Genomic DNA, 15,210 nt, shown 5'->3' with positions numbered 1-15,210 from the left:
ACTCTTCTATATTCATAATGAAAACACACACAAGCGAGGTATAAAACCCAACTCTTCTATGTTCATAATGAAAACACACACACAAGCGAGGTATAAAACCCAACTCTTCTATATTCATAATGAAAACACACACAAGCGAGTTATAAAACCCAACTCTTCTATATTCATAATGAAAACACACACAAGCGAGTTATAAAACCCAACTCCTCTATATTCATAATGAAAACACACACACAAGCGAGGTATAAAACCCAACTCTTCTATATTCATAATGAAAACACACACAAGCGAGTTATAAAACCCAACTCTTCTATATTCATAATGAAAACACACACACAAGCGAGATATAAAACCCAACTCTTCTATATTCATAATGAAAACACACACACAAGCGAGTTATAAAACCCAACTCTTCTATATTCATAATGAAAACACACACAAGCGAGTTATAAAACCCAACTCTTCTATATTCATAATGAAAACACACACAAGCGAGATATAAAACCCAACTCTTCTATATTCATAATGAAAACACACACACAAGCGAGTTATAAAACCCAACTCTTCTATGTTCATAATGAAAACACACACAAGCGAGATATAAAACCCAACTCTTCTATATTCATAATGAAAACACACACACAAGCGAGATATAAAACCCAACTCTTCTATATTCATAATGAAAACACACACAAGCGAGTTATAAAACCCAACTCTTCTATATTCATAATGAAAACACACACAAGCGAGATATAAAACCCAACTCTTCTATATTCATAATGAAAACACACACACAAGCGAGTTATAAAACCCAACCCTTCTATATTCATAATGAAAACACACACACAAGCGAGTTATAAAACCCAACTCTTCTATGTTCATAATGAAAACACACACACGCACATAAAATATACGACGAAGGTCTTAGGGCCTCAGGAAGAACAAAAAACAGTCCCCGTCCCCCCCAATGCATTTCGGAAAACAGAACGGGCGACAACGGAGGAGGCGACGGGGCCGGGCTGAGAGGCGGAGGGACATCGGCCAGGAGGCGGGCGCGCTGCGGCTTTCCCCGTCAGCGACAACGGGCGCAGGCGCCGCAAACCTCTCCCAGCTGTCCTCGCCTCAGGTTGTAGGAAGCCTCCTTTTCCCGCCTAAAATGGCGCGGCCGCCCTTTGGGTTAGGGAGGGAAAGGGAGCGAAAGCGGCGGATTCCGGACACCCCCCCCCCGCCCCCAAACACACACAGAACACCGCGGGCGTCCATTTTTCTCTCTCTCCTCGGCTGCACATCCGCACATGTGCCTCTCGCAGTTCCTAAACCATGGAGGGGGGGGGGATTCTGAGGGAAACGCACTCTGCACATTCTCAAGGGAATCCCACGGTTAATCTTGGAATAAACTCTTGGGGATGCTTTCCCTCTGCCTCATGTGCTGGAACCTCTGAGCTCGGCCATAATGCCTAAGGTCTGAGGAAGTGTGCATGCCCTCGAAGGCTCGCGCCCAGAATAAATCTTTGTTCGCCTTCCAGGTGCCACTGGACTCAAATTTTGTTGTGCTACTTCAGACCCTACCCACTTGAATCTATCCTAATGTGTGGCAATCGCATGCGTACCGGTCCATTACATGCTTTATGTGTATTGTGTGGAACTCTTGCCATGCGATAAATAAATAAAATACATGGGGACACATACAGGAATAATTTACAACAGGTTTCGCCCCTCGCTACAGCCTACCCCCCTCTCTGGTGCAACGTAATGTGGTTTTGATTATTAAAAAATCTTTTTTGCCTGGTATGCTCTGACTTAAATTTAGTATTTAAGGTGCCATTAGGTATATCTTTTACAGGAACTCATGTTATCTTCAAGGGCCAAATAAAGACTTCATTTTAATCACCCCTTTTACATTAATAATCACAGACTGTCTGGCTTAAGTTTTTATATAGGGAACTATTTGTATGGTATTTCGTAATTAAAATTGTGTAAGATATGTTGAGCAATTTATGTTTAAAAGGTGGCATTTCGTTTTGGGTAGCATGTAAGCTCCTTGGGGCAGAGGCCTAGGTTTTAGTTCTTTGCACAGTGTATATTGGTAGTGTTAATTAATAATAATGATACCTGGATCTCAGAATGATTAAGCCCTGCTGAGGTAGTGCTTATCTCTATTAGTGCGACCCAAAGCACAACTACACTCTTCTAAGTCCATTGTAGTCAATGTGTTCAGAAGGGGATACCTGTTCATGTACATTATAAAGATGTGAGGTTTTTAAAAAGCACTTCTATGTCTATTTCCAGGACTGTAGCTAACTATTCTCACTAGGATGGGCTATGACTTATCCAGACAAGGCTTCCAAGAAACAAATGATTTTCGTATAGCAATCTTCAACAACCTTTTCCCCAAGTCTATGTGTTTTCAATGTGTATGAATTTTAGCATGCAAAACAAATATGTTGAATTAAGAGTTCTTTTAAAAGTTCAAAATGGTTAACCTACTTATAATTAATACAGAAGTCCAGTGAAACTTTAAAGAATTCCTTAAATCAATATCTTGTTACCATTAAATTTCTTGGCAACTACATTGTTCTTTGTACCTTGTTCACAGTCATATGAGGATTTTCTATCACACCAACACCTTAAATATGGCAAAAAATCATTATAAACTGCAGGAATTTTGGATGGGCGCATGGGTAAAATTTTTAGAACTGTCACAAAGGTGAGCACAAGCAGTTGATGTTTTGTTTTGTATACTGCAATCCTTCCTTAAATAAAACAATGGATTTCAATTGAATTAGGATTGCACCAATAAATCCCTAAATTTCCCTCTTCTAAAATAAAATTCTAAATGAAACTTATGTCTCAAAATTTAAAAGCTTGTTGCAGCAAAGAGGAATAGCATGGCACTGATGTTTTTAGACATAGTTGTGGCTGTAAACAACAGTTGGAAACACTGCTTTCTGCAACATTTATAGTACAGTTCTAAACATAACAGCACACTTCCTGGCCCATTGGCATCAGTGTTTAAGATTGCATTGTAGGCAGGGGGCAGGTAGGTAGCAGGAAGCAGAAGGGAGAGTTGGCCTTTGATTCATGTTGCAGTTATTGTGCCTGTTTAAGTTTTAAAATCAGCATAACTGAACTTAAATTGTATTCATTTGCTTAATACAACATACCTTAAAAACTAACACATTTTGTAGCATAAACGTTTGAAGACAATAGTCTAATTTATGTTACAATAAGAATTTAAAGTTGTCACAAGATTCCTGTTTACCGTTTCTTAGGATGTTAAGTAACAGGTGTTAGGAAATAACTTTATTTGCCTGATACCTGGGAGATTACTGCTGAACAGAATAGATAGTATTGAGCTTAAATAACAGTCTGACTTGGCCTGAAACCTGGGAGACCACTGCTGAACAGGATAGGATAGGACTGATCTTAATAGTAGTCTGACTTGGTAGCAGGCAGCTTTTTATATACGTTATATACTGAACTGCTAATCAAGTAACTGACCCTTCTTAATCTCTTTCTCTCTCATTTTCCCTCCCTCCAGATAGCTAATGCTTCTGATTTTACTGCAGGTCGCCTGCTGCACATGGAAAACAGTTAATGAAAATAATATGGCAACCACTCAGCTCTTGCATAGTGGACAAAAGCGAAAAACAACCAAGGTACAAAACATGGGACCACAAGAAGCATTTGAGATTGGGGGGAAAGGGATTGGGAATGGATCTATAAGTCGTTCTTTACCTTCTAAAACCAATAGCAGATACATCTTTGTCTTTTCAGGAAACAGTTCTGTTTCCAAACAGAGTTACTACAGAGCAACAGTCTATGATTCTGGTGAAAAGGCTTCTGGCTATTTCAATCTCCTGTATAACGTACCTCAGAGGGCTGTTCCCAGAAAGCTCTTATGGAACTCGCTATTTAGATGGTAATATAATTAGTAGCCTGATTCTTCTCTTTGATCATTAAGGACACTGGAATACTCTGACTGGAACTTCAGTGAAGCACAGTGCAGAAAAATGGAGAGCTGTCCTATTGTTAAATATTGACTTTGTAAATCATTTCTGTTTGACACAAGTTCCTGTTATCAAAATTATACATGTTCAAATCAGTACATTTATTTATAATGTCCTGTTTCATGAAAATTCCATGTAAACTGCCCTGAGCCACAAGGGATGGTGGGATATAAATAAATAATAAATAAATAGTTACAGGGCTAGATCCGGGCTATAGTGCTGAAAAAGGAGAAGGTAGCTCATCCCCTGCATGTCACATCTGTAGTCAGAATTGTTCCATGCTGTTTTTAGGCCCAGTAGGGTTTAAAAAAAACATATAATATGTGACACTATTTTCTGTACCCACCTGGGATCAAAACATTTGGCCGGGTGTGTGGGGTTGGGATTCCAGTTGAGATAATGGTGAGGATGTGTTAAATCACATTCATTAGCACTATGAAACATTTAGATAGCTGCACTACAGCTACCAATTTTTAAATGATGTGATCTGCCTTTGGGGAAGGCAGAAGATACATGTAATGGTAATAGTAAATAAATATATAAATTTTATATCTAGAACTGTAGTCATGGAACTTCAGTTGATCTCACGTAGTTTGGGCTGAGATAGAGTAATTATAGGATTCTAAAGAGGTCAAACAATGTTTGGCCTATTTAAAGTCAACCAGAACCTGGATTCAGTTGATTTTACCCTCAGGAGAACTCTGATATTTATTGGCAGGTAGGCAAAGGCAAACTAGCTATGAAAGTTAAAGAGGGTGCTCACATTACAGTGCATAGTTTCATCCTGAAGGTCACAGTGCAGATCAAGAGTGTGTCTTTGTTGTTTTTTAAAGCCAAATTTAAGAATAACTGGGGAATTCTCAAGGACTTTTGGAGCGAGCAATTCATTTCCCCAGTGTCCCCAGTTGCTCATACTCCTGGCAGACTCCATACCCTCTCCCATTTCCTTCTCTCCTTCCTACTCTCAAACTAACATTTCTTTTATATGCCCCCATATTCAGCTTTATTTATTTTTTGTTTACTTCAGTAATTTGACTATTGATCAGTTAAGCTGTGCAGATTGTGTGGATGCTGCATCTGGGCCTAGGTGAGTTGGTAGGGATGCCAGTCCCCAGGTAGGACATGGGGATCCCCTGGTTTTACAGCTCATCTTTAGGTGACAGAGATTAGTTCCCTTGGATGAAATGGCTGCGTTGGACAGTGGATTCCATAGTATTATACTCCCCCCCCAAAAAAAATCTCCAGGTATTTTCCAACCCAGAGCTGGCAACCTTAGTTACCTGGCATCGGATTGCAGCTACCACCACATCTGGATGATTTGCACATATTGCATGGTAGCAAGTTGCCTGGTTGTTGCTGCTGGGCCTGACCACCATTAGTCCTCCCTGCAGGACAGAAAGGAGGGAACATGGGTGGACTGGGAAACCAAATATCCCTTGAAAGAGCCCTTCCCCCACTGCCTGGCATCTGCTGACCAAATTTTAAAGGCCTATAATATTTATGTGGTTGCCTAGCAACCCCCACAATGGACACTGGGGGCATCCCTTCTTAAAGGTACAGAGTGTGTTTTTATTATTTTTATTTATTTTTTTGAGAGAGATTTAAATATCCACAGATGGAGCCACATTAAGAATTAGATCTATTGGGAATGATGTGTGGATTCTAGTGCTTATGATTTGGAGCCACCAGAGGTGTTTTGTTTTTTTTGTTTTTTCTGCACGGACAAGGATTTCTGCCTTTCACAGCAGCTGAAAACATCCCCTGAAATCATCTTCCAGAAGGTCTTTTATTTTAGGGCATATGAGAACGTTGTGATTTGCAGATCAAAATCCTTTCACTCACAGAAAAACTTCAGTGGATCCAAACCTATGAGTGTAGAATTATTTCTGAAAGTGGTATTCTTTAGACTGGAATGGATTCCGTAGTGCATGGAAAGCAACAATGAAAATACGTTAAAATGTTTGTATATATGTATTTTTCAGACATGTGCCTAAAAATCCTTCGAGAAGATAAAAGCTGCCAGGGTTCCCTGCAAATCGTCAAATGGTAAGGATCAAGAAAATGTGGAGTTAAGTCTTAGGACTTCATAGCTGGTCCCTGGCTCTGTACAAGCTTTCGCACAGTATTGGGCTGCATTTTTTTTCATTGGTGTGTCTGTTGGGGCTGGGCTGTAAGGGGGAAAACTCAGGCCTTCCTCAGTCAGGCATCACTCCTACCCTCCTCACTGAGCATCACTCCCTTGCAACCCTATTATTTTTTTAAATGTCAGATTGCGTTACAACATGATTCCAGGGTAACAAAATAGCAACACCCCCTCACCCACCACCACATTTGGTTGGCACTTAGATCAGGGACAGTCTGCATGTGTGTGCTTGGGGGGGGGGAGAGAATAGCATGATAAAACAGCCCAAATTTTGTATCCCCTTGTTTGTGTTGTAACGTTTTTGCATTACAATGCATTCATGGTAATTTTAAAAAATTATTTCACGCTTGGGGGGGGGGCACTCAAATGGCACTGGAAGGTGATTGAGGAGTTTTTGTCCAATGATAATGAATGATGAGTAGATCAAACTATGAGAAGTTTTGACTTCCTATCTCTCAGCTATCCTGTGTGTACACAAATCCTGGGGGCATACAGGGGAGAGCATGCCAAAGGCTCCCTGTGCAGTCATGGGAAAAAACAGAGCAACAATCCTGTGGCAAAAAAACAGGGGGCAGCACAGCATAACTCCTAGGTGATTTTACCGTGTGGTAGACGTTTCAGATTGTTCGGCTTTAATACATATTTCTGTCTTACCAGGATTCAGGGATGCTTTGATGCACTGGAGAGGAATTATGTAAGTTATTAGTTAATTTTCAAAATGTTTTTTAAATATTGTGCCATTTCCTTGCAAGCTTTTTGTTGCTGTCTGTGTGGGGTCTCTTTTCTGCTCAGTTTTTCGGTAGATTTCTCAGGACCTTTCTGTCTTGTACTGTTTGTTTTGATAAATGCCCTCAGTCTCCAATGTGCTTGACACTTTACAGAGCACAAGATCCATGCCCCAATAAGTAGAAAGTATAAAGGAAAACAACAAAAGGAGCGCAGGAAGGTGGGGTTTACAAGGATACCAGCCTTTTTCAACCTTTTGATCATGGAGGGACCCCTGAAGTATTTTTCAGGCTTTGAGGAACCCCGGAAGTGGTAACATGCCCCTTCAAAAAAGTGGGGACTGATGTAAGATGCGGGAGCCAGCCAATCAAATGATTGATCTTTTACTGCTTTCCAGTGTGAAGAAAAAGACTAGGCCTGTAGAGCAACAGGGCAAGAGGTCTGCAATAATGTTTAGTGATGTCAGCAGCCATCCAGACTTCTAGGAAGAGCCCCATAACCCTAGGGTTCCCTGGACAACCCTGGTTGGGAATTCCTAGAATATACATACTTATATGTGTATGTTCGTTCCTAGACTTAAATCTGAAAGGCAGTAACTGAAGTAAAGCTGAAGCAAAGCAGCATTGTTTCAGGAACTGAAACTAAAACCTCTGCTTGTTTAATTGTAATTACTTATAAACTATATGTTTATTTTATAAAGATGAATTACATAGGGGTCAAAAGAACAGAAACACTTCATGGTGATGTGAGGTTTATATAAAGTATAGTGAAGTGTTGTTCCACACTTCATTTTGAACCTTTTGTCAACAGTTTACAAACAAGTGAAGAGCAGCTGGAGTATATAGGACACAGAGTTAGTGTTTCCTGCTTTTGTCTGGCATATTTAACAGTTGTATAACATGGCATGGAAAGGGAATGTAAAGAGGACTTTAATAAAGGTGGATGCATTTTATAAACTGGAATTAATTTGTTTAATTGAGTGCATGTAATTACCCTAATTATCCACAAGGTGTCAGTGGTGCCTCTTGCCTAGAAAATATTGCAAATTAGAATTGTATTACCTTGATGAGGAGGAGGAGGGGAAGGAATAACTGAGACTTGTTGAAACGAATGGTCAAACTATATACGTACTTTATATTGGATATCTGATTTGCTCTCCCAGTGTATAATTTAGCCTCAGAAATCAGTTGTAGAAGGCAATAAAAATTCAGATGTTGGTACTGGAAAAAGGTATTTTTAAAAAACAATAGTATTCTTCGTCTGCCCATTTACTTAATAAAAATTGCTATCCCTGAAGTATTCTTTCAGTCCAGAGAAAAATATACACTTTTTGCCTACAAAGACTAAGGGCATCCTGGGAGAACAAGGTTCCATTAAAGCTGGTTTTCTCAACCAGGGTTTCAAGAAACCCTAGGGTTTCTTATCGGCACTGGAAGGGCTTCCTGAATGTCTTTTTAAAAATATGTTAAACATTTATCAGGTGATATGTCCATATATGGTCATGACAACCTGCTCCCCCTCCCAAAATGACCGATGATAAGGCTGTAGGGTGTGGGAAGGGGAAGGGCCTTGGGTGGGTATGGACACGATTCCCAACCATATTTTGCACAATCACACCACTTTGGGGGGTTCTCAAAACCTGAAGAATATTTCAGGGGGGTTTCAAGGGTAAAAAACTCGAGAAAGGCTGTGTTAAAGAGTCGATACCAGAAGGATCCATAGTGACTGAGGTGAACTTCCATGTTCCAAGGCACTAGCCCTCTGATACCAGAGCCAGGAGCCAACATCAGGGGAAGGCCTTGACCCGTATGCCCAGTTGTTTGCTGCCCAAAGGAACTGGTTGGCCACTGTTTGAGACAGGATGCTGGACTAGATGGACAACTGGTCTAATCAAGCAGGACTCTTCTGTTCTTATCTAGTCATGGAGGTGAGAGTTAATTTTCCCATTCCCCAACACTGTGGGCCAATCTGTATGTCTCCCAAGGCTTTTTGAGACTAAAATATAATTGGGAGGCTCTATCTGTCACATTTTAATCCCACTTTTCCTTCAGGTAGTTTAGCATGATGTTCAGCCTTCTTATGAAACATAGTGACTGGTCTAAGGAGCCTCATGGTTGAATAGGGATGCCAGTCCCCAAGTGGGACCTGGGAATCATCTGGAATTACAGCTTATCTCCAAATTAAAGTTTCCCTAGAGAAAATGGAGGGTGGACTCCATAGCATTTTATACCACTGAGGTCCTTCCCTGCCCCAAATCCTGCCTACTCAGTGTTCAGGTATTTCCCCAACCAGAGCTGACAATCTTGTGCTTGAACAATGATTTCACCCTGGGTCTATGCAGTCCAACTTCAACATTTTAACAATTATTTGTCTGAAGCATATATTGCCATTATAATGTGCTGTTTAGCCCTTAGCCTTTAGCTGAGGTCACATTGCAATTAATAGAAAGAACCCAGGTTATATTTTTGATTAGTCCAGCCTAGCTTGATTTCATCAGAGCTTGGAAACTAAACAGAATTGGCTCTGGTCAGTATTAGGCTGAGAGATCCCCAAACAATATCAAGTCTCTGTACCAAGACAGGCAATGGCCAACCACCTCTGAATATCTCTTGCCTTGAAGAAGAAGAAGAAGAGTTGGTTTTGATATGCAGCTTTTCTCTACCAGAAGGAGCCTCAATGTGGTTTACCATTGCTTTCACTTTCCTCTCCCCACAATAGACACCCTGGGAGGGAGGTGAGGCTGAGAGAGCCCTGAGATTACTGCTCGGTCAGAAAGCTCCCTCAGGACTGTGACTGGTCCAAGATCACCCAGCTCGCTGCATCAAACCTGTCTCACCAGATTAGAAGTCCATGCTCTTAATCAGTGGTCCCCAACCTTTCTGAGGTTCGGGACCGGCAGGGCATCGGGGCGCGGTCCGCGGCCCGCGCGGGCCACGCCGACGCATCAGCCGCACCCGCGCATCGGGCCGCACCCACGGGCCGCGCCCATGCATCACGGCGCGCCCCGTGGGCCGCGCCCGCATGGGCGCGGCCGGCCCTGATTCCCTCTCCCCACCCTCCCGCAGTAAGAAGCTTCCCGGGCCGCAAGCTTGTGGCCTGGGAAGTTTTTTACTGCCGGGGGGGGGGGCGGAGAGAGGGAGCCGCGGCCCGGCGCCATGGCCTTCGCGGCCCGGCACCGGGCCGCGGCCCGCAGGTTGGGGACCACTGCTCTTAATCACTACACCAAGCTGGCTCTCAAAAACCCTTGAAAACCCTCCAGGGTCACCATAAGTGGGCTGCAACTTGATGGCAAACAAAGAAACAAATTTTAGGCGTTTGTAGTGGTGTGCATAAAATGATGGGGTATTCACAAACTTCTTTATTGGCTCTAACAAAAAAACACCATTGTTTTAAATGAAGTGCAGGCTTTTGAATGTTTCTTTTTTTCTCCCAGCTCCGTATGGCTGTCTTAGCAGTAAGTAGAACATGAAACTATGTTTGCACTTAATCTTGGTTCCTTACACAGGTTTTACTTCCACATGTGATAGATATTCACATGAATGCTTTATAAAAGTCATAGCTACATTGAATAATTAGGCGCCATAATATTAGTTCTAGATGTTGTGAGATGCCCAGCAACAAGGGAGTTCAGGCACATTCAAGTTTAATATCTGTTAAAAGTAATGCCAGAATGCATCATAAGTTTTTAATTTTCCCAACAACTGGTAGGTTTTGTGACTAAAAAGTCAGTTTCTCTACTTTGCATGACCCATTTTTTAAAAAGATTGTAACTCTCCCATTTAATAAAGTCCTGAAACCAGTTTCATCATACTCAGGTTTGTAGGTTGGCTTTGTGGTAGGCTTGGTGCTCTAGATATTGTAACTGAAATTTCCAAATGGGGATTAAGAATAAGATCTACAGTTAGAACTAAACAATTTTTGGGAAGCACTATCTGGTGGGTGGCTTGAAAATTGACCACAGGTAGCATTGTGGGTGATACAGCATGTTGAATTCTCTGAACAGAAACTAAGCTAATAGAAAACTATTTGATTGAGGCAAAGACAGGTATTATTGACAATTCTCAGAGTATTGACAATTTGTTCAGTTTGTAGAACTGTTACAGATGTAGAAAGGAGGATGAAAAAAGATATGCAGTTTGTTGGTGACCAAACAAAACTGCACTTTGCTTTATTTTCATGTGACAAAAAGAAAAGACAACATTAATTCAGTCTGCTTTCTTAAAACAGATCTATACAAATCCCCAAGAACCTGAGGTAAGAGAGTCTGATGAAACAGGAAATCAGAGAGATCATAGATATGATATCTTTACGCTTAAATGAGCCAAAATATAAACTCCAATCATAGACATTATACATACTTTCTCAAAGGTGGCAACAGCAGAAGGGCATTTCCAAAAATCTTCTCTAAATGGTTCAATTACCAATGCCTCTCTGTACACTTTAAATTTATCTATACTAGTAATGAGAATGCCAAGAGTAGAAGGGATCAAGGCAGTCAGCCTTTTTAACTCTTTTGATTGTGGAGGAGCCCCTGAAATAATTTTTCAGACTTTGAGGAGCCCTGGAAGTGAACTCAATTGTCCACGTCCCCTGCCATGCCTTCCAGAAGTGACATCACTACCTGCACCCTTAGCCTTCCTTTGTTCCCTCCCTCACCTTTACTAATAATATGGCAGTTCTGCCTCATGGCCAGAAAAAAGAGTGGAAGCTGAGAAGACCCCCCCCCCTCCATACCATGCCTCTTCCCGTGTGTATGGGAAGAGCTGGGCCTTTGAGGCTCCCCCCCCCCCACCTATAGTGTCCCCACAGGGACACAAAACGCCCCATTCGGCTTCACAATGCTGTGGAGCTGAACGGGGTGTTTCTATACCTCCACCATGCCACTTTCCCACTATCCTGTGATAGGACCCCCGCGCCTCCCCTGCTGCCACCACCGTGAGGCACAGCAGAACCTTCCAGCCCCGGAGTTGTTCAAATGCATGCACAACTCTGAGGCAGACTCTGTGTGACAGGGGATTTTGTCCCCCGTGTGTACACGGGAAGTGGCAGGGCATGCCCCGCTGTGAGAAACCAGCAGCGACCTGGTGTAGCCACCACCGTGCATAATTGGTCATATAGTGTCAGACAGATACAAGGAACTGATACCTTTGTAATTCCAATGGCTAAACACTATTATTTTCTTGTTGAGAGGAGTGCAACCTAACATCAAAGGCACCAAAATATATCTACTTGCCCAACAGCATTCAGCAGAGAGGGGCTATCAACTACAGGCCTTTGGAATTAATGCCTGAAGCTTCTTCCTTCATCTTTATTTTTTATTTTGTAATATCCAACCTGAAGAATTCTGGTGTACTCAAAAGCTTGTGCACTGTTCCAAATAACCGAAGCTGAATAAAAGATATGTGATTTCTGATTTGTTTAGGATATTGTGGACTAATTTCTCCCTTGCATGCTCATGACTCTTAACAGTCCTCATCAGGCTAGTTACAAGAATTATTTTTTTAAAGAACAAGCCAACTATAGGCATGCAAAATTCTCTACCATGACTGTTGTCATTTAATTGCTATTACAGAGTACAACCTGGAAGTCCACAAGGAGTTGTGGAAATGATTTGGAAATGCTCTTTCATAGTCATAACTTTATAAGCTATTGGGGCTTCAGCAAACCAATTCACAGTTTCTCTCTGGTTTTATATTGTTTTTGTCTTTAGATAGACTCTTAACTGCTGTTAATGATCTGTGTGCTCTGGAACAAGCTTAGAACTCATACCTTTCTTTTTTTAAGATTTATAGAGTTATACTTTTTTGCCTATGTAGGTATTTCTCCCTAAAATCAGATCACCACACTTAGAAAACCTTAAAAATGGGATTTCTCCATAAGTATGGTGGCCTCTTGTGGCGCAGAGTGGTAAGGCAGCTGTCTAACAGCTTTGCCCATAAGGCTGGGAGTTCAATCCCAGCAGCCGGCTCAAGGTTGACTCAGCCTTCCATCCTTCCGAGGTCGGTAAAATGAGTACCCAGCTTGCTGGGGGGTAAACGGTAATGACTGGGGAAGGCACTGGCAAACCACCCCGTATTGAGTCTGCCAAGAAAACGCTAGAGGGCGTCACCCCAAGGGTCAGACATGACTCGGTGCTTGCACAGGGGATACCTTTACCTTTACCTTATGGTGGCCTCTTTTTTCTTCTTCTTTTGTAATTAGCACAAACCACCTTTATTATTAAAATAAAATCATGATTCAATTGTAAGAATAAGACTGGAAGTACATGTAATAATTAAAGTGGGCACAACATGGAATTGCCTATGTAAGTACATGCAATTAACTTGTTTGTTATATAAAGCATGGATCAGCCCTTCATGTAGCATATTAAGAGTATATGTGGAAAAATGAATTGACTGAAGAAAGACTTGAATTAATCTCTGGAGACAAACAGAATCTGTATTCTTGTGTGATAAGAAAGCCCCTTGACAGTTGCAAGCATATTTATTATGATAGCTAGTTATAACTGGTCTCTTTTTCCTTTTGATTATCTAGCATGTGACAGAACTCTACCAGTTCAAATTCAAATACTCAAAGGCTGGAGCCCAGATGGACTTTGCTAGGTACGTTATCACTGTTTCTGGGAGAAACTAGAATACCTGTTTGCATATTTGAACGAAGCAAACTTCCTGGTATGTGCATAGACCTTTATTTTGTAGTTTATTTTTTGTATCATGTTTTAAATATGCAAAATGCCTTATAGTCCTTGATTGCTCACCCTACACAACAGCTTGGTTCATTATAACAGCCAGTTTACAGTGGCGTTCTTATCACAATAATATACAGTGCTGCATTATATCAATTCAGATGGTTTAAAATTCTCTGCAAGTAATTCAGTGGTGGCCAAAACTCCTTCAGGTGCCACATGTGATTCCCTCTCAGCTGTTTTATAGGTGGTGGAATAATTTAGCATATCTTACCTTTGTCCCCATGGTCTATTGGTTGGTCACTCTTACAAGCAACTGTTCATGTAATTGGCCTAGTAGCATGACGAATAAAACATCAGAACTGCAACTCCACATGAAAACATGTTTCCCATACTGTGAACTGGATGAGTGGTAGCATTTTTTCATTCAAGGATTTAGAGTTGCAATCTTCCATGAGTTTTGTCAATCTGAGTATTCTTGAGAGTAGACCACTTGTGTGAGGAATTAATTATCTGCAAGAATATAGTTGGCTATAACAATTGGAGTAAATACACTACATCTTACAGTGGCACCTGTTACCACTTTAGTACTAGCATTTTTGCATGCTACTCTTAATCTGGTACGATATTTTGAGTTAATTAGTATTGCTAGCAAGATACAATGCTCAGGGGGGGGGGGCACAAGTCCAGAATGGACCCATAGAATCACTGCCACCTCCCACCATCAACCCTTTACTGGCGCCAAGCAAGATGTTGGATACACACTTTTCTTGGATGCTTTAGGATGCTTAGGGCTGATCCTGCATTGAGCAGGGGGTTGGACTAGATGGCCTGTACGGCCCCTTCCAACTCTGTGGTTCTATGATTCTATGTGGCTGTCACCCCATGTAAGATAGGTGGGAGTCACTATTGGAAGCCAGTTGCCCAAGTCCTGGTGGGTCAGACACAAGTGACCGCAGGAGCCTGCTCTATTCTTTTCTCCTCCCTTTTGAGGGACAGGCCATGGGCAGTAAGAGCCCGCTGAGCATGGGCCTGGGGCAGCTGTCTCTGTTGCCCACTGGCTAATAATGCTGCTCAGCTCCAGCACAATAATATTTATACCTCATTCTGTGCATCTGCATTCAAGCACATTTGCTTTTGGACTTAGAGTTCGCTTCTGTAGCTTGGTTCAAAAACCTGTTTCTTAGAAATTATTGAGGCTTGACCTCTTTATCATCTTTCACAGTGGCTTGGGATAAGCTTTGATTTATATTTTCTTTTGTCGTAGCACTCAAGTGCGCTGTATGAACAGAGTAAACAGTGAGGAAATTAAGGAAGCCAGTATCCTGCTGATCCGCAAATTGTATGTCTTAATGCAGAATCTTGGCCCGCTTCCTAATGATATTACTTTGGCTATGAAACTCTTCTACTACAACGATGGTATGTGATGAGGCAACCCTGCCCCAACCACTCAGTGGTCAGTAAATAGCCCTGAAGAGTGGGAACCTGCTGCCATCAATCTGTGTGTCAGAACTGGAAGCCTAAGGGCAAGCTGGTGTGGAATCCGAAAACGAAGGGTGGAGGGGCGGTGTTTGAGCCTGTGATAAAATACTCAGATTGACTCTGGTCAAAATAACTTCATAAGGCTGTGCAAAGATCTGTCAGAA

General features: G+C 41.7%; 1 protein-coding gene across 6 annotated transcripts in view; it reads left to right on the top strand.

Moving 5' to 3' along the window:
* The first annotated feature begins 982 nt into the window (after positions 1 to 982).
* HORMAD2 (HORMA domain containing 2) overlaps positions 983 to 15,210 on the top strand; it is a 70,688-nt gene continuing 56,460 nt past the window's right edge. Inside the window, exons 1-9 of one of the 6 annotated variants that reach the window (XM_077308488.1) lie at positions 983 to 1,126; positions 3,570 to 3,659; positions 3,778 to 3,922; positions 5,993 to 6,056; positions 6,811 to 6,847; positions 10,313 to 10,333; positions 11,107 to 11,133; positions 13,414 to 13,481; positions 14,832 to 14,983. In XM_077308488.1, the coding sequence (XP_077164603.1) occupies positions 3,609 to 3,659; positions 3,778 to 3,922; positions 5,993 to 6,056; positions 6,811 to 6,847; positions 10,313 to 10,333; positions 11,107 to 11,133; positions 13,414 to 13,481; positions 14,832 to 14,983 (565 nt within the window). In that variant the 5' untranslated portion in view covers positions 983 to 1,126; positions 3,570 to 3,608. Of the gene's footprint in view, positions 1,127 to 1,418; positions 1,527 to 3,569; positions 3,660 to 3,777; positions 3,923 to 5,992; positions 6,057 to 6,810; positions 6,848 to 10,312; positions 10,334 to 11,106; positions 11,134 to 13,413; positions 13,482 to 14,831; positions 14,984 to 15,210 lie in introns of those variants that run through there. The other 5 variants (XM_077308484.1, XM_077308487.1, XM_077308489.1 and 2 more) reach the window with 5 other exon arrangements.

The sequence above is a fragment of the Paroedura picta genome, chromosome 13 (assembly GCF_049243985.1).
Source record: "Paroedura picta isolate Pp20150507F chromosome 13, Ppicta_v3.0, whole genome shotgun sequence".
Lineage (NCBI taxonomy): Eukaryota > Metazoa > Chordata > Lepidosauria > Squamata > Gekkonidae > Paroedura > Paroedura picta.
The sequence above is the reverse complement of the archived record's forward strand: the minus strand, read 5'-3'. Positions and strand labels throughout refer to the sequence as shown.